The 23909-nt window shown below is 37.0% G+C and overlaps 3 protein-coding genes across 4 annotated transcripts; 2 read left to right on the top strand and 1 right to left on the bottom strand.

The window, feature by feature from the left end:
* The first annotated feature begins 1765 nt into the window (after nt 1-1765).
* LOC130730742 (mediator of RNA polymerase II transcription subunit 33B-like) lies at nt 1766-14814 on the top strand. The gene is made up of 12 exons (XM_057582833.1): nt 1766-2100; nt 2751-2861; nt 3446-3793; nt 3893-4191; nt 5482-5573; nt 5865-6228; nt 9706-9919; nt 11346-11460; nt 11582-11743; nt 11993-12659; nt 13072-13278; nt 13386-14814. Exons 1-12 carry the CDS (start codon nt 1793-1795, stop codon nt 14486-14488), a joined length of 3990 nt encoding a protein of 1329 aa, XP_057438816.1. The 5' UTR covers nt 1766-1792; the 3' UTR covers nt 14489-14814.
* A 1502-nt stretch (nt 14815-16316) lies between these two features.
* LOC130730741 (F-box/kelch-repeat protein At3g23880-like) lies at nt 16317-18549 on the top strand. Of its 2 annotated transcripts, none has more exons than XM_057582831.1 (3): nt 16317-16431; nt 16527-17121; nt 17675-18549. In XM_057582831.1, exons 2-3 carry the CDS (start codon nt 16585-16587, stop codon nt 18320-18322), a joined length of 1185 nt encoding a protein of 394 aa, XP_057438814.1. In that variant the 5' UTR covers nt 16317-16431; nt 16527-16584; the 3' UTR covers nt 18323-18549. The 2 variants fall into 2 exon arrangements, with proteins under 2 accessions (XP_057438814.1, XP_057438815.1); XM_057582832.1 differs by having other exon boundaries at nt 16323-16431; nt 16622-17121.
* A 2125-nt stretch (nt 18550-20674) lies between these two features.
* LOC130730738 (isoamylase 2, chloroplastic) lies at nt 20675-23779 on the bottom strand. The gene has a single exon (XM_057582827.1). It carries the CDS (start codon nt 23416-23418, stop codon nt 20827-20829), a length of 2592 nt encoding a protein of 863 aa, XP_057438810.1. The 5' UTR covers nt 23419-23779; the 3' UTR covers nt 20675-20826.
* Between the last annotated feature and the right edge of the window lie 130 nt (nt 23780-23909).

The raw sequence follows: 23909 nt of genomic DNA, 5'->3' as shown, positions 1-23909 counted from the left end.
CTTCAAGAAGATCAAGTCCAAATAAAATAAAAAAGAGTAAAATACACTGACCCCCCTCAAGGTTTGCAAGAATGACACTCCACCCCATTGTTTTTTAAAATCTACACTCCACCCCATTTTTTATAAAGGCAAAATTTAGTGACGAAAACAAATTTGTCACTAATAAAAAATAATTACTAATTAGTTAAAATTTAAATAAATTAAATGCATATACATTATCATACATCAATTTATGAAAATAATTTTACTGAATTAAATTTAAAAAAACCATCCACTCTGCCTGTTAAGTCCACGTCTCATCTATCTCCAAATCATATTTCTCACCACAAACGATCACCACCAAACCTTTGCTCCCTTTAACACGATGACAACCATCCCAGAATGGGAAACCCCATGGCACCACCATGCCTCAAAGTTTTGTTGCGACCTGAACCCCAGAACGTGAATCGCACATCCTCAAAGCCACTTGTTCAACTACTTGTTGTGAACTTCACCCCTTTAAGTTGTGAGCGAACACTTTGTTGGTTTAAGATGTTGTTGGATTTTGTTAAAAGCGGTGCTCCACCGCATCGTTGGGTTCTAATAACCTCTGATCCACTTCATATTTCTTAATTTTGTTTCTCTATTTTCTTCACCACCCATTTGTGTTGCTTTTTGGAACGGGAGGCAGTAGTGGGGAATTTTCCGCAATGGGCGAAAGCCTGACGGAACAATGTCGCGTGGAGGTAGAGGGCCTACGGGTCGTGAACTTCTTTTCCAGGAGAAGAAGCAATGACGATATCCGGGGAATAAGCATCGGCTAACTCTGTGCCAGCAGCCGCGGTAAGACAGAGGATGCAAGCGTTATCCGGATAAAATTAATCCAATTTTAAAAATTGGAGGTATAAATAGATTATTTTGATTAAAATTGAATTATTACCAAATATGAAAACACAAGCATGTTTCACTATGTTCGAGATATGGTTTGTCAACCGGTCATGTGTACTATTGCATAATTTGTATTGTGAATTTACGGAGGAAGAACGTGATTGAGAGAATGAGGAGGACTGTGATGTTTTCATTTTTATATTTATTGGATTATATTGAAAATATTTTTTGAAATTATTGATTAACAATTTAAATAATAACTAATTATTAATGAAGAATATTTTTCGTCACTAAATTTGCCTCTATATAAAATGGGGTGGGGTGTAGATTTTAGATAAGAATGGGGTGGAATGTTATTCTAACAAAACTTGAGGGGGGTGAGTGTACTTTACTCAATAAAAAAAGAGGCAACTTTGAAGGAGACTCAAGTCCAATTTTCTATATTTCAGTAATTATGTAAATTACTATTTATATATTTTATTAACTATGTTTTTTGAATTGATATTTTATTAATTATTATTAACAACTACTCTATATATAGATTTTTATTTTTTGAAAAGCTGTATATTATTTTATTATTTACATATTGAGGGTCAAACATAAACTAGTTTCTTAGTTAGTTTTATAGAATATAATCTTAACATACGTGGATTATAATTATGAGAATCTCATTGATTGTCTTTAATTATTTATTAAAAAACTAAGAAAGTTTCCTTTTATGACAGAAACAATATATATATATATATATAATTTAACATATTTATAATTATAATATTAAAATATTTAATTAATTTTTCATTTTTATTTTCTGTCCGATGAAGACAAATACAACGGGCATGCATTTGCATTGCATTGCATTTCATTTCTCTGATCTCAGTCACTCTCATACTACACTCACTGCTTCATTTTCGCTCTCGTTCATTTGATGGCGATGGCGGTTCCCGCGCGAACCACGGAGGCGGTTGAACGGAGCCCGTGGTGGGACGCGGCGGTGCTACGGCAAACGCAGGACGCTCTGGAGCCGAATGCCGATCCTAACGTTTGGGCGTTCCATGTGACCACGACGCTTCACTCCTCCGGCGTCACTCTCCCTTCCGTCGACCTCGCTCACCTCTTGGTCTCGCACTTGTTTTCCGATGGTAATCTCTCTCCCACCGCGTGGAAGCTTCTCCACACTGCTTCCTCCCTCAACATTATCCCTCCCTTCCTCCTCCTCGCCCTTCTCTCCACAAGGTTCCGATTCGCTCCTCTTTTACCCCTTTCTTCTTCACTGCTTGTGAATTTGTTACATTTCAATTTCTTCATCAAATGCATCTGATTCTGTTGTTTTGCATTCTGATTGTAACTGTATATTCTGTTAGAATCATTCATGGATTAGCCACTGAAAAGTGTCACTGTAACTGTGTTTGTTAGAGCAGTTACTCATACCTCATTGTTCCAATTTTAGGTTTTCTTTTCCTTCATGTTGTTGTTATTCAGTTACTCTGTACTCTATCTGATTGATTGTGTTGTATTCTGTTAGAACTGATAGATTCAGCTGCAGATTAGTCATTGTAACCGTGTTCGAAAAAGCGGTTACTCTAGCTCATTGTATATATCAAATCAGATTTCAATGTAACTGTGTTCGATATATATATTTTTTATAGGCAAATGTTAGTTGTTAGTAATGTTAGTAAATTAGTTCCTCCTCAGGATTCGAACCCTGGAGCATTCACCCTTCATCCCACCTAACCCTTATGTCCCCTAGCTTTTACCACTTGAGCTAACCCTCGAGGAAAACTGTGTTCGATAAAGCGGTTTATTACTCTAGCTCATTGTATATATCATTTTAGCAATGAAATCAGATTTTACTCCTCTTGCTCATTATTTTTGTTGTGTTGCAGGGTTGTTCCAAGCAGACTACTTCAGCCTAAGGCTTACAGGCTTTATCTGGAGCTCCTCAAGCTAAATGCCTTCATGCTTCGATCTCATATCGGTTCTCCCAACTATGAAATGTTAGCTCCAACACTTCAAATTAATCCCTTTTTATTTGAATTTTAACATTTTGTCAACCTGAAGTCACATGTTGATTTTGCTGTTTCTAACACACTGTATGGCTTCATTTGTTGTTTTTTTTTTTACATTGAGACTGGTGTATATTTGTTATTTTTCTATATGGATAGTGAATATGGATGTTTGGGAAATATCTCAAGGATACTAAAATTCCATCTAGTGAATTGTTGGCAAAGTAGGTTTGGAATTTAGACTTTCTTGAGATTTCTGTGCTATCTCATATGACTACATTCTATCATTTGCTACTAGATAATATTTTATACAATTATATTTTACTCCATACATGTTAACCTGCTTCCGTTCTTATAATTAAAATTCTGTGCTTGTGGTACCCTAGAGTGATCGTGAATCTGAAGGAAAATTTTATCATGAAGTCATTAATTTGCTGAAGTTGTTTCTTTCCATTTCTTCGTTTGTATTTTTTTCCATCTATCTCTTTTTTTTTTGGGGGGGGGGGGGGGTGGGGGAACGTTCCTTGTATATTTCTGAATACTAATGATCTCATTTCATATCAATGGTATCACAGGACAATGAAATCAATTGATGATGTTCTTCAGCTGTCCCATACATTCAGCCAAGAGGTGTGTGGACCAGGAGTTGTTCTTGTTGAATTTATCTTTTCAATTGTGTGGCAGTTACTTGAAGCATCATTAGACGATGAAGGGTTACTAGGTCATGGTCCAGAGAACAATCCTAGATGGCTAAGCAGATCATGCGATATGAATATCGATGGACCTGTCTGCTTCAGTGAAAAGAAAACTGAGCCGAAGGAAGGGTTCCAATGGGAAAATACGGCAATGGCTATTGAGATCATTGCAGAGTTTTTTCAAAACAAAATGACTTCAAGGATCCTTTTCTTAGTTCTTCAAAACATGTAAGCACTTAATTCTGATATACTTTGAATATGAGAGGTAAATAGTCTAAATACTCATTTGAGTAAATATCAATTAAGATTTTGGAACCTTCTTTGTAGGCCATCACATTGGGGAATTTTCATTCACCAAATGCAGCTGCTTGCATCGAACTCTACAGTTTTGAGGAATTTGAAACATATTGATTTGATGGAAAATATTCATGGCGTTGTATCTCATGAGTGCAAAACAAACTCTAAGCTGAAGCTTAATGTAGTACCTGCTTGTTATTATATCTCTTCCGCTGATCACTCTTATGGAGATAGTTGGTCTTCACTCTGGCTTCCTTTCGATCTTATCCTGGAAGATGCTTTAGATGGAGGGCAAGTAGCAGCATTTAGTGCTATTGAAATTATTGCTGGTATGTTTTTTTTTGTTTTAATTATAATGTTGGGGAAATTTCTCCACAAAGTAGAAAATCTAATTAAAAACAAAAACAAAACCACAAAAAATTAACATTCAAGAAATACTACAGTTTTGTAAGTTGCCTACAATACATCTCCACAGAAAATTCCTTATTAAAATTCACAGATAGTAACCATCTTCTAAAAAATCTACAGACCCAATCCTAATACCGCAAACACATCAATTTTGTGGCATACCAGGCTTATGTTCCATCCTTTAGACATTGTATTTGGTTTACTTTTCCACATTAGTTTTCTGACATGACCTAGATTACTTTATCATCATTTTCTACTTTTATTTCTTCCACAAGAGATGCCATCCATTGGCTTTCATAGAGATAGATGATAGATTGTGCATTGTGAAATAGTTTGAACACCACTTTTCCTTGTCGATGGAATTTAGGATTAAGACTAGCTTTTACAGTCAGCAGCAGAAAGGGTCTGGACATTAACTGCGGTAAATTCATTCTGCTCTGTCCTTCCTTTTCTTCCAGTTTTGGTTTTATAAGACTGTGTCTAATTTTTCTTTTCATTTCTCATTTTTCAGTTTTGATTACAAAACTGCCATCTGTTTTGAATTTGTTTCCCTTTTCACAAGAAAAGTGAAAATAATAAAGAAGTTGTATACAAAATTTTGTACAAACATGCCCTAACGTTTCTGTTCTTTCTTCTGTTTTTATATGTACAAATATTTTGAGTCTTTAAAGAACTCACTTTCGGGCATCCTTTCTGAAATTAATATGATGCATTCAGATTATAGATCATATTATATTAAAGGCACGGTTTTATAAATAAAGCTTACTAAACCTTCTGATTCAAGTAATGGGAGAGTAGAAACTGATATTCCCATGCCAAGTTACATTTCCCTTTCTAGCTTCACTAATAGATTCTGGAATCATGTCGATCTGCACCCAGCAGCCACAGTCATCTCTGCTCTGGCAGATGAAAATGTGAAAACTCAGAAAAGTGAAGACCAGAAGATGACTTAGAGAGGAAGTGGATATGACACAATCAAACACCTTGTAACATATCTAATTGCTGTTATTAATTTCTAATAAAAAATTGTTAAAACTGGTGGGAAAGAAATGTGAGTAGTGATCTCAAGTTATTCATTTGAGGATAACAACTTGGAAAAATAATACAAATAGCATCTGTTGAGCAGGAGTAGTACTTAATACTTCGAAATATATATTTTTCTTTTTCCCCTTTTTCAAATTGATATTATGTATTTGAAGTTGTGATTGCAGGACTGGTGAAGATTTTACATGCAGTTAATGGCACTATGTGGCACAATACATTTTTGGGTTTATGGGTTGCAGCACTGCGGTTGGTTCAAAGGGTAGGAATTGTTCCAACAGAAGGGGTGGGGGATCTGATGAATACTCCAGGGAAAATTGCTTGATGGATTTATTCTTGTATATGATCTGTTGTGATCTGATGTTGTCAACATAAAAGAGGAAAGACCATGCTGCATGTCATTTACATTCTACTTTGTCTGTGTAGCCACCTGAATACCTGATAGTTTTATATTTAATTGATTAGCTGATTCGTTTTAAGATATCTAGTGACATTGGAGAATTTAATCACATAACAATAATTATAATTGATATTATTCCCTCTGTTATATTAGGAGAGGGATTCAAATGAAGGTCCTGTACCTCGCCTTGATATTTGCATGTGTATGTTATTGAGCATTACAACACTCGTGGTCACTCATATTATTGAAGAAGAGGAAGGTAAATTGATTGAAGAAGCTGAACGAAGCCCTACAAATCAAGGGAAAGATAAACTGGTTGTGGGGAAGCGTCGTGAGGAATTGATGATCAGCTTACAGCTATTGGGTCATTATGAGTGCTTACTTACTCCACCTGTATCTGTAATTGAGGAAGCCAATCAAGCTGCTGGAAAGGCTATTATGTTCTTATCAGGAAAACCTGTTGGTAGTGGGTATTTGGAGTATGATGCGAGCTTCAGTGACTTGCCCATGAAATGTTGTGAGTAATTTCTTTTATTGTCTTAATCTTAGTCTGTAAAAATTTCATGTTGGTTACAGATTTCACACTTGTAATTGAATCAATTGATATGCACCCTTTTATTGGTATGTGATAACTGAGGCAGAGCTAGGAACAAACTATTGGAGTGAACCGAAGTTGAAAAAAATAAAAAATCCAAGGGATCTATCGAAAGAAAATCTGATGGGTCTGAATTCTGATAAGCTGTTTATAAATTTTGGGAACTAAGGGTAGTTAATATTTGCTTATTTTTATCTAATCCCCCCCCCCTCCATTTTTTTCATCAAAATTTTACGTCAATAGTTTTATTGGTTGAAACTTTACCGAGCATCTCCAATTCTTAGTTCTTATTTTTGAGCTAAGAACTAAGAACTGAGTTCTTAACCATTGGAGAGGATGACGTGAAGTTCTTAGTTCTTAAAAATAAGAACTAGGTTCTTATATAAGGAGTTTTACTTTTTGAGTTCTTAGCATAAAAAATTATCTTTTCTCTCTCATGCAAATTACTTTATCACTTCATAAGTTCTGTTTTATTACTTTATGAAAATAAAAAGTATAAATAATGTGATTGGTGGGACCAAATGAATAGTGCTAAGAACTAAGAACTAAGAAATAAGAACTCATGGTTGGAGCAAAATTGCTTGAGAGTTGCTTAAGCACATGTGGCAGTACGGGCCCACATGAATAGTGCTAAGAACTAAAAATTAAGAACTAGCATTGGAGATGCTCTTAGTACAATGGTATTGTTGAAATTAATCATATTTTTGCTGTCAAATGATGCTGTTTTTGCCTTTTTGTTATTGATGGGAACATATCAGATCTATTGGTCCATAAATCAGCTAAGCCTCCTATTTAGAAAGTGTACATGATGAGGCTTAGGAAACAGCAAGAGTAACTGCTGGATGGCCTATGTTTCTCGAAAATAGCTTATGGCAGTTCACCATTTCCGATTTAGGAGTATATTTTATAATAACTGATTAATGGTTGTTATTAAAAAAATAACTGATGGTAGTTCTCTTTTAGGAATATAACTAATTTTAGGGATTAGTTAAAAATTATTGTGATTCATAGATTGCACATGGAGAACACTCTCTCTAGGAGACTTTTGTCTCAGAAAGGCTATTGTTGTATTGTATGTCATGTGTTGAATACACATTTCATTAACTTATCTCCTGCCCTCTATCATTTGTGGTTCAACTTGCTAGATATGAAGGAGGAGAAATGAGTCCCCACCCCTAACTGAAGCATTAACCATGGCTATAGGGGTGTCTGATAGAGTGGATTCCTGGGAGGAAATATTTATGGAGATGAAGACAATATTGATGAGAGAATATCCAATTTGGAGGTGAAAAGAGAAAATTTGAAGGAATATTTCTTGCTTGAAATGAGAAAGGTTTTTGGGCAAGTGGAGTAAAAATGAACTAGAGAGTTGTAATGAAAATGCAAAAAGTTCAATTGATTAGGGGGATTAGATGAATATTGTATGGAGTTAAGAAGGCGGAACTGCTATCCTTTTATGGAGAAGATCCTTTTGGATTTATCACAAGTGCTGAGACATGCTTATTAGTACAAATTGTTTCAATGGAAGTGAAGTTCAAGTTGGCCAAATTAAGTTTAGAAGGGTCTACTATCCATTGGTTCAACTTGTTGAAGGAGATCAATGATCCTCTTATTTGGGAAACACTCAAGAAGGCAATGGTGGCCAGATTTGGTGGAAGAGTGGAAAATCCCTATGAAGAGTTAACTGAGTTGAAGCAAATTAGAAGTGTAGAATTACACATTGCCTGTGTTCTCAAGTAAACAGGTTACCTGAAGAACGGTAGTGAGGTATTTCCTTGAAGGATTGGAAGCAAACATCAAAGGAACGGTTCATACATCTAAACAGAAGACCTTACTTGAAAAGGGAGAAAAAAAGGATCTGAATTTTATCTCCTAATAGAAAAAATTACAGTGAGTGACTAATTTCCTTGTGCTTGTGTAACTAAATTAAACCGATGTGAGTGTGACAGCTAGATAATTAACTGTTTGTTCTTAGCTTCCTATGTCAGTACGGTGGTTAGATAAATAAATCAGAGAATGTTGAACAATGAGGCATCTCATTTGTAAGTTGAGTAGTGGGAGGGGTCTTGGAAGTCTCAAATTCCCCAGGGAAGATACTTGAGTATACAAAATTCTTTTTCTAACCCAAGTGTGCGACCACACTAGTGCAGCTTTGGAACTGGGATTTGCTATGATAAAATTTCTTCTTTGTTTTCTGATTCCAGTTCCTAATCCTATAACACTTAATGGTACAAGTACAACGCACCGTTAATACTAGACAGCCGGGTCATAAGGGACGGAGGAAACTAGTCAAGCAATTAATATGGGAAGGAACGTTAGCTTGAAAAAGACGAAGATACAGTGAACGAAAGAGAGACTATTATTAGTTATGATTAAAACTGAGTAACTCTCTGATAGGTACCAGACATTTCAGAGAGCGAAATAGAGCTAAGTTGCTTTTGTATCGAATAATTCTGGAATCCTGAGATGAACTCAATCGAGATTTATGGAAAATACAAGATAAGTAGAACTGGTACAAGGCAATTCAAGAGTGCCTTTCTCTCCCAATTCCTAACCCCATTTCTGCCTAACTTCCCCCTCTCACTTCACACAGTTATACCCACCCATGCGTTCTCTCTCCTTCACACTCCCTTTGCCAACTCACTCTATTAGCATACTGCCACATCAGCAAGGCAATATTGCCCACTAGTGAGTATCACTCTCAGTATCAATTGGGTCCCCATCACTCAAATATTTATATTTGAGTAATACACTAAAGAAAGCAACAGAAAGTAACTGTAGTTTTTTATTAACTTCAACAAACTACTAACAATCATTACTAACAGAAATACAAACTAACAAATTGTTGCAAACTCCTCTAACAGAATAACCGAAAGCTAAAGCTATACTAACTACTTTACTCTATCATAGCTGAATTTGTATCTTGGGAAGAGGAACATATGTTCAAGAGCCGATTTGAGTTAGGGACAACAAGCTGATTTTTCAGAAGGAGGAAATGATGGGAATTGGAAGATCTATTGTTCCACTTGGAAGGTGTGCACTCTAGGGTGTGTAGGAAACAAAAAGAATAACTACTAGGTGGCAGCTATTTGTGGAAAATAACTGATGGCAGTTAAGTTTTAGGGGTATATTTGATATAGGGTGGTTAATTAGAAGTTGTTATTTGTAGATTGTGGACAGAGAACACTTTCTGTAGGAGACTTTTGTCTCTGGGACAGCGTGCCTATCGCTGTATTGTATGTTATTTGTGTTTAGCAATACACATTTTGTCAACTTATCTGTGGTACTTTATGAGTTATTTGCTTTCATGTTGGGTTATCTTGTAAAATTCTGTTTGTATGTTTGTTTTGGGCCTCTTTGGTGTAAAAGTGACACTTTTTCTCTTTTTTCTGTTCCTAGCAGCTGGCAACTTATGGCATCTAATTGTGGAGGCTTGCATTGCAAGAAATCTACTTGATACATCAGCTTATTCTTGGCCTGGCTATGTGACTGCATACGACAGTCAAATTCCTTGTAGCATTTCTAACGACATGTCTGGCTGGGCTTCATTGATGAAGGGTTCACAACTAACTCCTGAATTGGTGAATGTCTTAGTTGCAACTCCTGCCTGCTGGTATGCTAATGACCTTTAACGTTCATATGCTTGTTTCCCTACTCACTCTCTTATCAATGGTTTTCAGAAGGGCAAGATTTGGGGACGGTGGTGAATGCAAGCAACTAACTTAAATGGAAGGTTTTTAAAAATATATAACTTTATTTTCCATTATTGACTTGAGATATGGCCGAGATAGCCCTTACATATGGGAAGACAATCCTCACCTCTTAAGCTAGTTGTTGGGGTATAGTTAGGTCTCCCAAATTCTAATATCCTTGAATGTTGTTTTTGTGACGTACGAAGCCACATTGACCTAGGATTTTACCTCATCTAGTTGTACTAGCACAACCTTCTAGTTAGGGTCTCATTTCTGACTATATTTCCTACTTTATGGTTTTCTCTTCACCATGAATTGTTTGTCTGGTACTTTCTGGTCATCATGGGATGTGAAGAGGGTTACATGTGTGCTACCTCATCTGCATGAGAGGCTGCTTCCTGCGGCTAGAACCCACTATCACCTAGTCCCAAAGCAGCAATCTTACCAATGCCCCAATGCTCATCCTCGCCATTTTTTTTAATTATATCCAAAAATTGTAAAGAGTACTTGCACATAAGAGATATATTCATCCTTAAATCAGTCCTCCCTCCTCTTCTTTATTTTTTCTAAGAACCTTAGGAGAATTGCACCACAAAAGGTTGTCGTTGTCGTTGGAGAGTCCAAAACCTTATAAACCTCACACTAGGATCCATACACCCACACGTACTGGCTGTACACTGGCTCCTTTGACTTGCTAAGGTCGTTCGTTTACACCTGAGTGACATGGTGGAAACCTTTGATACCAATTAATTAGAACCTTTGGAGAACTACACCACAAAATCTAATCTCAGTAGTTGGAGAGTCCAAAGCCTTATAAACCCCACATTAGAATCTCATGCTTCCAGTATGGGACTCAAATCCCATACCTTCAAATGGATACTAACAATTTGTCACTCACGAATATGCACTCACTAACACACATATGAATGAACATTATGCTTTTAATACAATTTGAATGTGTAGGTATCTTTAAATGTAATGTATAAAAATATTAATGTGGTGGTGAGTGAAACACATAATGTACAATAAATATGGAAATAAGATGTATTGTATAAACTATATAACATGAAAGATTTCTATAGGCTACCTTTCTTTAGTGCAACTTGGCCAGGAAAGTACCTACCTATAGTTCATAGATAAGAAGACTTAACTCATCTGAAAAAGACAAGTAGATTCTTTTTTAAGATGAAATATAGGTTTTTAAGTCTGGTACGATAGTATTGCCAAATATTGTACTACAGAGTACAGATACATCCTTCTTTTCCTGAAGCCAGGTTTATTAGATTCTCTTTTTTGAAAATATACGAGGTAAGGCAACTGAATTTATGCTCATGAATTTGATGGAAGCTTAGCAGAGATTGAAAAAATCTATGAAATTGCAATCAATGGTTCAGATGAAGAAAAGATATCTGCTGCTACCATTCTGTGTGGGGCATCTCTAATACGTGGATGGAATATCCAGGTAATCCTAACACCACTATCAGTGGGACTACTAGCTTAGTTCTTTAGCTTGTTCAGCGTGTCTCATGACCCTTCTCTTTTCTTCTGTTTTCTTTTAGGTTTAATATTATCCTTGTTTGCAGGAGCATGCCATTCTTTTCATCACCAAATTGCTCTCACCAATAGTTCCTCCTGATCACTCTGGGACTGAAAGCCATTTAATCAGCCAAGCTCCATTTTTAAACGTCCTTCTTGTTGGAATTTCATATGTAGCCTGTGTTCGTATTTTCTCCCTGCATGGTTTGGTATGTTCTAGTCTAGTATCCTTGTATTCTGATCCACATATGTCATTGCCAGTTAAACTTTCCCTAGTAAATTTTTCTATTGTGTTTGTTTTTGTAATCTAGGAAGGCTCAATCATAAATTAAGCTTAGTTTTAAAAAATGTAGTTTCAAACCAAATGAAGCAGTGTGATGGTTCATGGTAGAGAACTAATAGATGTTGCATCTTCCTTGTTTCCTGATATATGTTGTGGTTTTGACATTCACTTTCAGGTTCCAGTACTTGCGGCAGGGCTAATGCTAATAACTGAGGTCTTTGGATCATGTGTTCCTGATATCTCATGGACTCTTGCAACCGGAGAAAAACTCTCTCCTCGTGAGGTGTTTTCTAATGCATTTACTCTTTTGCTGAGATTCTGGCGGTTTAATCTTCCACCTGTTGAACAAGTGAGGAGAGGTGCGGCAACTCCACCCTTTGGATCACTACTTAGCCCTGAATGCCTTTTATTGGTCCGAAACTGTAAATTAGCATCATTTGGTAGTTCAGCAAAGGATCGACAAAAGCTCAAAAGACTGTCAAAATTTTTAAGTTTTCCTATAGAATCTGTATATATGGATTCCTTTCCAAAATTAAGCTTTTGGTATCGGCAACATCAAGAATGCATTGCTTCAACCCACTCTAGTCTTGCTCCTGGAGGGCCTGATCATCAGATTGTTGATGCTCTACTAAGCATGATGTCTACGAAGGTTACAAATGGTGCTGAACCTTCGACACCTACAACTTTAGGAAGCAACAGTTCTCCTGGGTCTGCATTGGATGATACTTTAATGAAACTAAAAGTGCCTGCCTGGGATATCCTCGCAGCTATTCCTTTTGTCCTGGATGCTTCTCTGACAGCTTGTGCTCATGGAAGACTCTCTACCTGTGACCTAGCCACAGGTTTGCCTTGTTCTCTATTTGCTTACGTAGTTTTTAATTTATCAAGTATCATCTTCAGTCAGGGTTGTAATGAGGGATTGGTGCTTTAAAATGTAAGAAAAGCACAAAATGTTGATTGAGGATGTCTAGATTGAAGTTGACATAGGAGGACTCTTGGAATAACTTAATTGGCAAAAGGACAGAATGAGAAGTAAAGCTTCAATTGAATTTAGAGATGGAAAAGTGAGGCATGATTGGTCCTTTAAAAGTCCCATACCACTCACCTGCCTTTAAAAGAGTTTTCTTTCACTGAGTAGCCCATACTGATTCTTCAAGGTGATATAGAATTGTCGGGTTACAAATTCTAATTCCTGTAATCATTTGCATAGGTTGTATTTTCTTTGCAATTTGATTTCTGTGCTTTTTATCTCAGGCCTCAAAGCTCTAGCCGATTTTTTTCCAGCATCGTTGGTTACCATCGCAAGCTACTTTTCAGCTGAAGTTACACGGGGCATATGGAAGCCGGCTTTTATGAATGGAAGTGATTGGCCTAGCCCCGCCGCAAATTTATCTCTAGTTGAGCAACAGATTAAAAACATTCTAGCAGCCACAGGTGTTGATGTCCCAAGCCTTGCTGTGGGTAATTGATCTTAGTCTGTACTCTTTTTGCTTAATCATTACTTTATGTTCTACTGAAACATTAACCATTTAATCATCTTGACATTATTTTATATTCCTTGTAAGCAGATGGAGATTCTCCACCTACACTTCCTTTGCCTTTGGCAGCTTTTGTAAGCCTCACATTAACATATAGACTTGAGAAAGCTACTAGGAGATTCCTTGTCCTGATTGCCCCTGCTCTTGAAGCCCTTGCTTCTAGTTGCGCCTGGCCCTGCATGCCCATTGTGGCTTCTTTGTGGATCCAGAAGGCGAAGCGTTGGAACGACTACTTTCTGTTCTCTGCTTCCAGCACTATCTTCCACCACAACAGGGATGCTGTAGTTCAACTTCTAAAATGTTGCTTCACATCCACCCTTGGACTTGACTCTGCCTCTGTTTATAATAACAGTGGTGTTAGTGCCCTCCTAGGTAATGGCCTTGGTGGGACCTCTCCAGTTTCTCCAGGGATTCTTTACTTCAAAGTGTATCGGTATATTGAAGATAACTCATTCCTGACTGAAGAAATTTTGTCGACTTTGATGCTTTCAGTTAGAGACATAGCAAGTAGTGAATGTGAATTACCCAAGCGGGGTGTAAAGAAAGTTAACAAAACCAAGCATGGAAGAAAACATGGGCTAGTTTCTTCTCTTGCTAGATCCATGGCACGTGTGAAGCATGCGGCTCTACTTGGTGCTTCATTGGTTTGGATATCAGGTGGACAAAAGCTGGTTCAGTCCTTGATAATGGAGACTCTTCCTTCATGGTTTTTAACAGCGCAGGAAGGTGGGGAACCTGGAGTTGTAGTTGGCATGCTTAGAGGTCATGTGCTGGCATTTTTTGTTATGCTCAGTGGGGCATTTGCATGGGGCATTGACCAATGTTCACCTCCACCAAAACGAAGGGCAAAGGTTCTTGGGCTGCATTTGGAGTTTCTTGCAAGCACCCTGGAAAAGAACACATCCCTGCGTTGTCATTTCACTACTTGGCGAACCTACGTGTCAGGTTTTGTGAGCTTGATGGTGAATTGTGCTCCGGTTTGGGTCCGGGAAGTCGATGTGATTTTGTTGAAGAGACTGAGCAGGGAATTGAGACGGTTGAATGAACCTGAGTTGGCTCTTCGCCTTTTGGAACTTGGAGGGATAGGTGTCATGGGTGCAGCTGCTGAAATGATAATTGAATTAGAACAATAACATAGACTTTAATTCTATCAGAACTGGCAAATACTATACTGATTCATATGTTTTGTGCTCTAGGGAGGCTGGTATTCGACATTTTCTTCATTCAGCAGAAGTTGGAAAATAGTTACTTCATAGGTATACCTTCCTGTAGGTAGTCTAGAAAGAATGGTTAGCATATATATCAAATGGAACATGAAAAACAAGATCCTGCAATGAATTCCTAGTTATCACTTTGTTCACTTGCATTGATCAATTATAGATCAAATTGGCACGATGAAATATTTTGTTGTACATTCCAATATGCTTCTAGCCAAATGGATTTCACATTGATTATGTTTTATTTTGCAAGTGGCTCTCTATCAATAATGTTTGATTATTATAGGAGTGTGATTTATTTTTGGCTCAATTTATTTTTGTCCGTATAGTTTTACAAATGTGTGATTTCCATCTTTTAATTGTTCTAATCAAGTTTATATACTTTTATAATTGTGTGATTCTACGTTAATTTGTCATTCAAAAGTAATGGAAAAAGTTTGTAGAGATCACAATTTTTGACGTGGCAAGTGATGTAAATGATCTTAACGAACCATTCACATCAAAATTGTGATCCATGTTGGCTTTTTGGTTAAAACTATTAGATTGTAAGTTAATATCAGGATCACACGTTGGCAATTGACTATTGATTTGAGCACACAGTATTCTAGCTGACATTCCCTGGTACTATGTTTTGCCTCAAACAAAGTGCAGCTGAAAGACTTCATTTCATAAGCATTGAAGCCTGATGCCTGCTCAGGAACAAATTCACCATTGGTGGAGAAAAGGCCAGGAAATGGAAGAGCTGTATACCATGACATCCCTTCTGGAAGCCGGGGTAAAACCACAGTTTCTGGTTTATCTTCTGCATTGAAAGCAATAAATAAACCCTCACAAGTTATAGAGCTCCCTGGGAACTCCATTTTTTCAGCATTCAAAGGACTCCAATTGAAAGGTTTTATGTCACCATATGCAGGAGAAGAGAACCACCAGAAGATACACCACACTCATCTCCCATGTTCAGAACATGCACTCCTAATGACACAAACAAGATGAAAATTGCGGATTTGTTTGAGTCGTCTTTCAAGGACAGTGGTGTTATTAATAGTTCCTTCTTATACACAATTTCAACTTAACTCTGCAGCTAGATCACCATTGCTGAAGCTGACCAAGTCCACAAGAGAAAGTCCAAAGTTCCTTGAAATGTAATTAAAAGAGAATGTAGGGCCTCTTCCATCACAAAACATGTCACCACTTCCACAAAGTCTGGTTGCAAGGTTGCTAAGAAGGTTTTCACCCCTCAAGATATTTCTTACATCATCACAATATATTTTATTCGGCAGATTCATCACAATAATAGTTGAATGTAAATGTCAAAATAAATTTCATAATTTTATCCCATTGAAATTAAATAAATAAATAATTTAATAGATAAAGATTAATTAGCCATGTGTCCATTTATCATATATATATATATATAGGGGATGTATCTTATGAGAAAGGTAATCTTATGTGAGAAAATGAGAATAAATCACGACCGTTAGATCTAACAATCAACGGTTAAGATTAAAAGAATTTAATGGTCATGTGATTGTCATATGATCACTTAAAAAAGTCACATGGCTTAATGTTTTAATCTTGACCGTTGATGGTTAAATCTAACGGTCGTGATTTATTCTCATTTTCTCATATAAGATTACCTTTCTTATAAGATACATCTTCTATACGGGGTATATATATATATATATATATATATATATATATATATATATATATATATATATATATATATAATTATCAACAACTAGAAAAATAGGGTTGACGCTTCTCATTCACTTTGTACATCGCTTGGCTTCTTCTCAGTGGAGGTGGTGGCTCTCTCTGAACTCGATCGATCGATCGATCGTTCTCTCTTGCTTAAGGTAAATTTTCTCCTCCTCTTCTTTTACATCAATGATCTGCTCCTCGCTTATTAACATGATGGTGAACTCGATTCTGTTGAATTGGGTGTTTGTAGGTTATTTGATATATTGTGGGTTTTTTTCACAATGTAAGTTGGTTTTCCACCCACAACAATGAAAAATTCTCGTGATGTTTCAATTCTCCCTCCAGAACTCTTGACGGAAATCTTCTCATGGCTACCCGTGAAGACCCTCATGCGATTTGCGTGCGTTTCCAAGTCATGGAAATCACTTATCATTGACGATTCATCATTCGTGAAACTGCACCTCAATAGATCTCCAAAAAACACACATATTCTCCTCAACATAGCAAACGACCCTTACGACTTTGAAAATGATGACACTTGGGTTGTTCCATCCTCTGTGTGTTGCTTGATTGAGGATCTGTCCTCCATGATCGATGCTAAAGGGTGCTATCTTTTGAAGGACGGTCATTTGGTCATTGGCTCCAGCAATGGATTGATTTGTTTCGGCAACTTTTACGATGTTGGCCCAATTGAAGAATTTTGGGTTCAACTTTGGAACCCGGCCACACATTTGAAGTCTAAGAAGTCACCAACATTTAATCTGAGCATGCGAACTTCAGTGGATGCTCCGCCCGGTAAGGTGAATTTGGGGTTCGGCTATGATAATTTGCATGATACATACAAGGTGAGTAAAAATTTAAAGTCCTACCTACCCATTTGAAGATAATTATTTGAGAACTTGTAGCAATATATGATAGCTTAATTTGAAATTAACTTTTCTACCACCAATATTTTAAATTGTAGTTTTTATATTAATGGCTACATCGAGATCCTTCATATTCTAAAAAAAATTGATGATATATATAACCATATAGATTATAATTACACTCATTATGACCATAAATGATCAAAGATTTTAGGTTCCTAAATAGTGTTCATGGTTGAATTTCATTGATGTGATAGAAAATGAGACATCATTTGGAAACATAAGATTGGCCAGAAAACCTTCACATTGTAGACAACAATTTAAAACTAAAATACCACTTTGATTAACTTACTCAAGCAATCTGATTTATTATCCTTTGCATCAAGTAGAATTTTACCAATTAAGTTAGTTTCCACTTCAAATTACCTTAAAGACTAAGTAGATCATGAAAATTATAAGATTACATAATTTTCATTATACATCTAAGAACTATGATCCTTTTGGGTTAATTTTAATTTTTACTCTTTTCTAGGTGGTGCTAGTGCATTGGAATTGTACAAAGCAGAAAATGGAGACAATGGTTTATTGCGTGAATGATATTTTTTGTAGAAAGATTTTGAGTGATCCTTGTTCCCCAATTTTGCTAAACCAAATCAAAGGACAATTTGTGGGTGGTTGTCTTAACTGGTTAGCACTTAAAAATATGAATGATATCAAATATCAATGGGACAATGTTACTCTCGACCAACTGGTTATTGCTTCCTTTGACATGAGTAAGGAGGTGTATAGGTATCTGCCACTTCCTAAGGGTGTAACTGAGGTGCCTCGTTTTGAGCCAAGTCTTAAGGTTCTAGGGAATCACATGTACCTTTTCCATGACCATAACAGTATCCATTTATTTGTGTGGAAAATGGTAAAGTATGGAGCTCTAGAGTCTTGGACTCAGTTGTTGAGTATCAGTTATGAGCGTCTTCATTGTATTGGATTTCCGTATATCCCAGTGCCGATGTTCTTGTTAGAAGATGGTGACATTCTTATGATCGCAATAACAGAGAATTTGGAGTTTATAAAGTATAATATAAGAGATTATAGTATGGAGTATATTCCAAATCCCAACGAAGTATTTTGGATGGATGCCTATGGTTATGTACCAAGTCTAGTTTCTCCTTGTCAAGACTAAGAAGATGGACAAGATTGAGAGAGAAAATGCACTCTTGGATGGCAATTGCAAAGATCACATAAATTCTCAGACAATATTTGATTTGTACCTTATTAGCATAATGAAGTCTCTTAAATTTGGTGAATATTTTAAGTTATGTTGCAATGGTAGTGAATATTATATTTGTCTAGGAAAAGATATTGTCATACTTAGAAATTCTAATATTTTAATACCTAGTTTTGAATTTATGCGTGGAATGAATTAGATAGTAATGTAGGTGTTGGGAGTGGAAATGAATGAGAAATTATTGCAAATAAGCTACTTCTAATTATTAAAAAAGTTGTTACTAGGAGCTAATGAACATACGTTTAGTTGCATGGATCCAACCTTAATAATAGAGGAACCTTTTCTAAAACCTCTACCCAAACCTCCAGACCTAAATTTTCATATTGGGTATACTAATAAGTGAATAAATACTATGGTTTAGGTGTCAAAGATCCAAACAACTAGATTTCCATGTTTTAACTACTATGGTTTTGATTTTGTTTTTCAAATTCCTTTGTTAAGAAAGAGATTCTGCAAAAGCCACTAGACTTATGGACTATCTTTGTTGTGCTACAATACTATAAGTTGTCACTTAATGGTAGACCTCCACCAGACCAGGAGATAGAGGTTTTTTAGAGATCATTTAGAGGCTATAAGTCTCTTCTAATCCTTGTGGTGTTTTACTTTTCCTCCTCTTATATCTCACATTTCCATTTCATTTTAGTTGTTTGGGCTTCACATTGAGGACATCTTTGAGAACAATGTGTGATTCAAGTGTGCGGAGAGAATTTTAGTTGGGTTCTTATGATTGTTTTTAGTTTTTGTGTTTCATTTAGAAAAAAAAGTTATGCACAGTTTTTAGGCCGGTTTTCATGCTTTTTAGGTGAATTGTTCACACTTTTTCATTGAGTATTAAGAATAATAAGTTATATTTAGAATCAAAACTGTATGCTAAAGACTTGATTGGAGGTAGTTCTTGCATTTTGAGTTCATCGAGATTTCTTTGAACATTGATTCATTGGATTATTCGTGGTAGATGCACACCTCCTTAATTTTTGGGTCTTATGTATGAATGAATATATCTTGTCATTTTCTTCATTCTTGTGTGATTTCACTCATGTTTATATGTTATGCAAAAACATGACTTGATTATATTTGAAACGGTTTGTTCATTTTCATGCATTGAGATGATAAAGGCGTTATTTTATTTTCACAAGTTATTGGCCTAAATTTCTAACCTTGCACCACTTGACTTTTGTTTCAACTCATTGGACATACTATTTCCGTCCTTTGTTGTGATAGATCTCATTACAAGCTTAAAAATAAAAACCATGATAATACCCTACCTTGTGGAATATCTTACGAGTGAGTTTTCAACAAGTGTGCCGATGTATGATTTGAATGCATGGTCTATGATGCATATTCTGATGAGCAACCAATAAATACTTCACACAATTAGGAGAGACATGAAACTTATAGAACGCACTAGCTGACATTGCTTTCATCTTAGCTAAGCAATCAATAATTGAATTCCCTCCTCTCAAGATATTTTTTTTAATAATCCAAATGTTTTTAAACAAGCACAAGAAGTGCTTGAAACCCATAAACATAGTCATAATACACGATTCAAAGATGACGAAACAAACAAATAATCTTTCTTTTGACATATGAAGAGTCTAAAGCCATTGGCTATTGATTCCTACATCTGAGAGTTAACCCCCTCAAATATCAGGTATATTTGCAAAAACACAATTTCAAATGACTCTTTTATTAATTGCAACGTTTCAGTAGCAAAATACGGCGAGTGTATCGAAGGGCTTCCTTCAAGAAATTAACTGAGTCGAGTGCCACTTCAAAGATGGTCGAAAACAATGAAAACTCAGCTCGATGACAAACATTCCTCAATTAGCCGACTATTGTCAAGATTCACAAAGCTCAACATATCAAATTTGACTTGGCAGAATGGAAGGCTCCTGTTCCGGCTGACTCATAAAGCTAAAAGGCACAATAGCATCTCAGTCGACCCAAAGAACTTGAGACTAAACAAATACCATAAGAGTGGACTAGATGACATAGTGAAGGAACCCTTCCTTGCTAGAGGCCGAGTGGCCATGCAACAACCAAGAGTATAACATTAAAGCGAGGCTGCCTAGATACGCTCAAAGGACCCTTGATAAAGGCTCTCTGTGAACTTGCGGAGGTAATGACGACGAATCCCAAGCCAATAATTGCAGGTATGATCGTTCATTTACTTAACACACTATTTGTTCTAAAATATCTGAGTTCTTATAAGACCATGATTTTCTCATAAATCTCTCTGACAGAGTATTCTAACAGACATTCCGTGGTACTTATTCTCACCAAATTATTGTTATATCACATTAATTAATTAACAAATCTACAACTGATATGACAATTGTTTACAATGACAAAATTTACAGAGGACCTATTTTTAAGGGGAGTTGGGAAAGTAATTCCTTTTAACTGGTACTGTGTTTTACCTCAAACAATGTGCAACTGTAAGACTTCATTTGATAAACAGTTAAACCTGACGCCTGCTCAGGGACAAATTCACCATTTGTGGAGAAAAAGCCTGGAAATGGAAGAGCTGTATCAACTAAACGGTACCATGACATCCCTTCTGGAAGCAGGGGCAAAACTACAGTTTCTGGTTTATCATCTGCATTGAAAGCAATAAACAAATCCCCTGATCCATCATCACAAATAGTAGAGTTCTCTGGGAACTCCAATTTTTCCGCCTTCAAAGTCATGGCCAAGAACTTGCAGGATGGGTCTTCCCACTTTGGGAGAGCCTGATCACTTCCACTCCATTCAATGTTTTTTTCTTTTAAGAAACACCTACTCTGAAGAACATCACTCCTCCTTATTCTCAGTGAAGTTAAGAATGAAATGAATTGCATGGTTTGTTTACCAAAACCTGTTTTCAAAGCACTCCAATTGAAAGGTTTTATGTCACCATATGCAGGAGAACCACCAGAAGATTGACCACTCTCATCTCCCATGTTCAGAACAGGCACTCCTAATGACACAAACAAGATGAAAAGGAAATTGCGGATTTGTTTGAGTCGTCTTTCAAGGACAGTGGTGTTATTAGTAGGTCCTTCTTCTCCACAATTCCAACTTAACTCTGCAGCTAGATCACCATTGCTGAAGCTGACCAAGTCCACCAGAGAAAGTCGAGAGTTCCTTGAAATGTAATTAAAAGAGAATGCAGGGCCTCTTCCATCAGAAAACATGTCACCACTTCCACAAAGTCTGGTTGCAAGGTTGCTAAGAAGGTTTTCACCCCTCAAAAAATTTCTAACATCATCACAAAATTTTGTATTTATTTCAGCCCATCTCATCCAATGAGGAAACGGATTTTCCTTTGCTACTGCTATGCCATGAGGATCCCAGCAATCTGCAACGATTTTAGTCTTGGAGAGTACAGGGTCAAAAGCAATTGCTTCAACCAATGGCGGCCGAGACAAGTATTCTCCATGAAACCCTTTCAACAGATGTGAAGCATTTATGAAAGAGAAGCCATCAATGTGAAACTCAGTTACCCAATGCCGAAGGCTATCTAGAATCAAATTCTGCACTATAGGAAAGTTACAATTCAAAGCATTGTGCAACTTCAGATTACCAACTCCATTATCATAATAGTAGGATGAGTCGTCAATTCCTTGCAGGGCAGCCATCTCAGCAGTGTTGGAGAAAACAACTTCCATGAGAACCTCTATCCCATTGGCATGCATAGCCTTCACCATCTCTTTCATAGAGGTGATGGTAGATACAGGACCACTAGATGGTCCATAAGCACTCGTCGGAGCAAAAAAATGGCAAGGAAAATATGGTCCTTTCTCCTTATCAAATGTGAAAACTGGCTCCAACAGAACAGCATTCACACCCAGATCCTTAAAATGCTGCAGCTTTTTTGCCAAACCAGAGAAGGTCCCAGCTAAATCACTCGGGAGTTGGCTGGACTCGTGCTCTGTGAATCGCTTCACATTCAACCTATACACCACTAGTTTCTCCATGGGCAAATCCAGATGGTAATCATCACCCCAGTCAAAAGCAGGTTCCTGTCCCAACCTTCCAAGATTCTTCATTGATCCAACACCACTAGGATAAAAATTCTCAATGATCCTAGCATATGGATCCAAAACAACACCCTCATCTTCATAACCACCATCCTTGTTCCTGTGAACAAGAGCTCCTCGGAAGCGATAACCGTATCTCACAAAAGTCCAGGAACTCTCAAACGCGACATGCCAGATGTCGCCTGTCCTATTGACATAAGGATCCAGATCAAGCTCCAAAGCAGGCTTCTCCACACCACTGTCATCATCATACAAACACAAAACCACACCCTCTGCATGTCTTGAGAAAACAGCAAAATTCATAGACCCATCAGGGGAAAATGAGAACCCCAGAGGAGCAGGGTACCCAGGAAGAAAACCAACAGGCACACAGAAATTCCTTTTCAAGTGGCTTCTGATTTCCAACCCGGAATCAAACGAAGATCTCAACAAAAAAGACAAGTACATAGGAACTTGTTCTGCATCAAATTCCAATTCAACAGTAAACTTCCCCTGAGAAATTTTCACCAGGGGGGTCACATTCATCCCTGTTCCTGCATCTACACTCGATGAATCAGCTCTGTACACACCCCAACACAACACAGGTGTTCCTTCCCCTTCACCAAATTCCAAAGAAGAAACTTCAATATACACAAAAGAACTAACCTTTTTCTTTGTGACATAAACCTTAACCAAACCTTCACTGATTCCTGTCCTGAACAAATACGGTACTGCCTTTTTTAGATCTTGAGCTTGGATAAAGGTAGTGACTTTCTGCTCGGTTTCCTCCACAGACAACCGTGATGTGGCGCACAGTTTGGAAATGAGATTCTGGGAAAAGGGGTTGGTGAGATCTTGCAAATTCCTGCTCACAAGTTGCTGCTGCATCCTTTGGATGCAAGGTTTGTGAAAAAAGGACCATTTTGTTCTGTTTTGGTGCTGATTCTGAGGACTCACTGAGAATGAGAATGATGGCAAGAGATTTGCCATAAAGTAGATAATTATAGTAAGGATTCAAGTGATGGAAACTTAGATATTGGAATGAATGAATGAATATTGGAGAAAAATGAGATAAGAGATGGGGTGGGGGTGGATGTGGGTTGTGATGTGTATCATTCCAATTTCCAAGAACCGCACAACTCAGCTAAGCTTGTGTGATTCTGTTTGGGGTTTTGGAGAAGTACACTTTCTTTCCTCCCTCAACTCTCGCTCCTGACCGTTGGCTGTGCATGTCTCTCTATCAAAAATGATTTTCAGTTGAAACAATTCAGAGCAAAACGAAACAAAGAAACATGTCTAGGTGGGTTGCTTTCATGAAGCAACTTGATGTGTGTGTGTTGTCGTGTGTTGTGTACAATGACAATAACCAATGAATGCATATAGAAAAGGTATATACCATTTATATTAGATATCCTTTGGACATACTAATCGGTTGCGGTTCTTAATTGCCGCAAAAGTTTGTTATGTCCAAAGGACATCTT

Source organism: Lotus japonicus, chromosome 1, assembly GCF_012489685.1.
Source record: "Lotus japonicus ecotype B-129 chromosome 1, LjGifu_v1.2".
NCBI classification, from domain to species: Eukaryota; Viridiplantae; Streptophyta; class Magnoliopsida; order Fabales; family Fabaceae; genus Lotus; species Lotus japonicus.
The sequence above is the reverse complement of the archived record's forward strand: the minus strand, read 5'-3'. Positions and strand labels throughout refer to the sequence as shown.

Coding starts and splice junctions, on each gene's coding strand:
- LOC130730742 (XM_057582833.1), top strand. CDS start 1,793: ATGGCGATGGCGGTTCCCGCGCGAACCACGGAGGCGGTTGAACGGAGC. Junction 3,794..3,892: donor TTCTTAGTTCTTCAAAACAT/GTAAGCACTTAA, acceptor CCTTCTTTGTAG/GCCATCACATTGGGGAATTT. Junction 11,461..11,581: donor TACGTGGATGGAATATCCAG/GTAATCCTAACA, acceptor CCTTGTTTGCAG/GAGCATGCCATTCTTTTCAT.
- LOC130730738 (XM_057582827.1), bottom strand. CDS start 23,418: ATGGCAAATCTCTTGCCATCATTCTCATTCTCAGTGAGTCCTCAGAAT.
- LOC130730741 (XM_057582831.1), top strand. CDS start 16,585: ATGAAAAATTCTCGTGATGTTTCAATTCTCCCTCCAGAACTCTTGACG. Junction 17,122..17,674: donor ATTTGCATGATACATACAAG/GTGAGTAAAAAT, acceptor ACTCTTTTCTAG/GTGGTGCTAGTGCATTGGAA.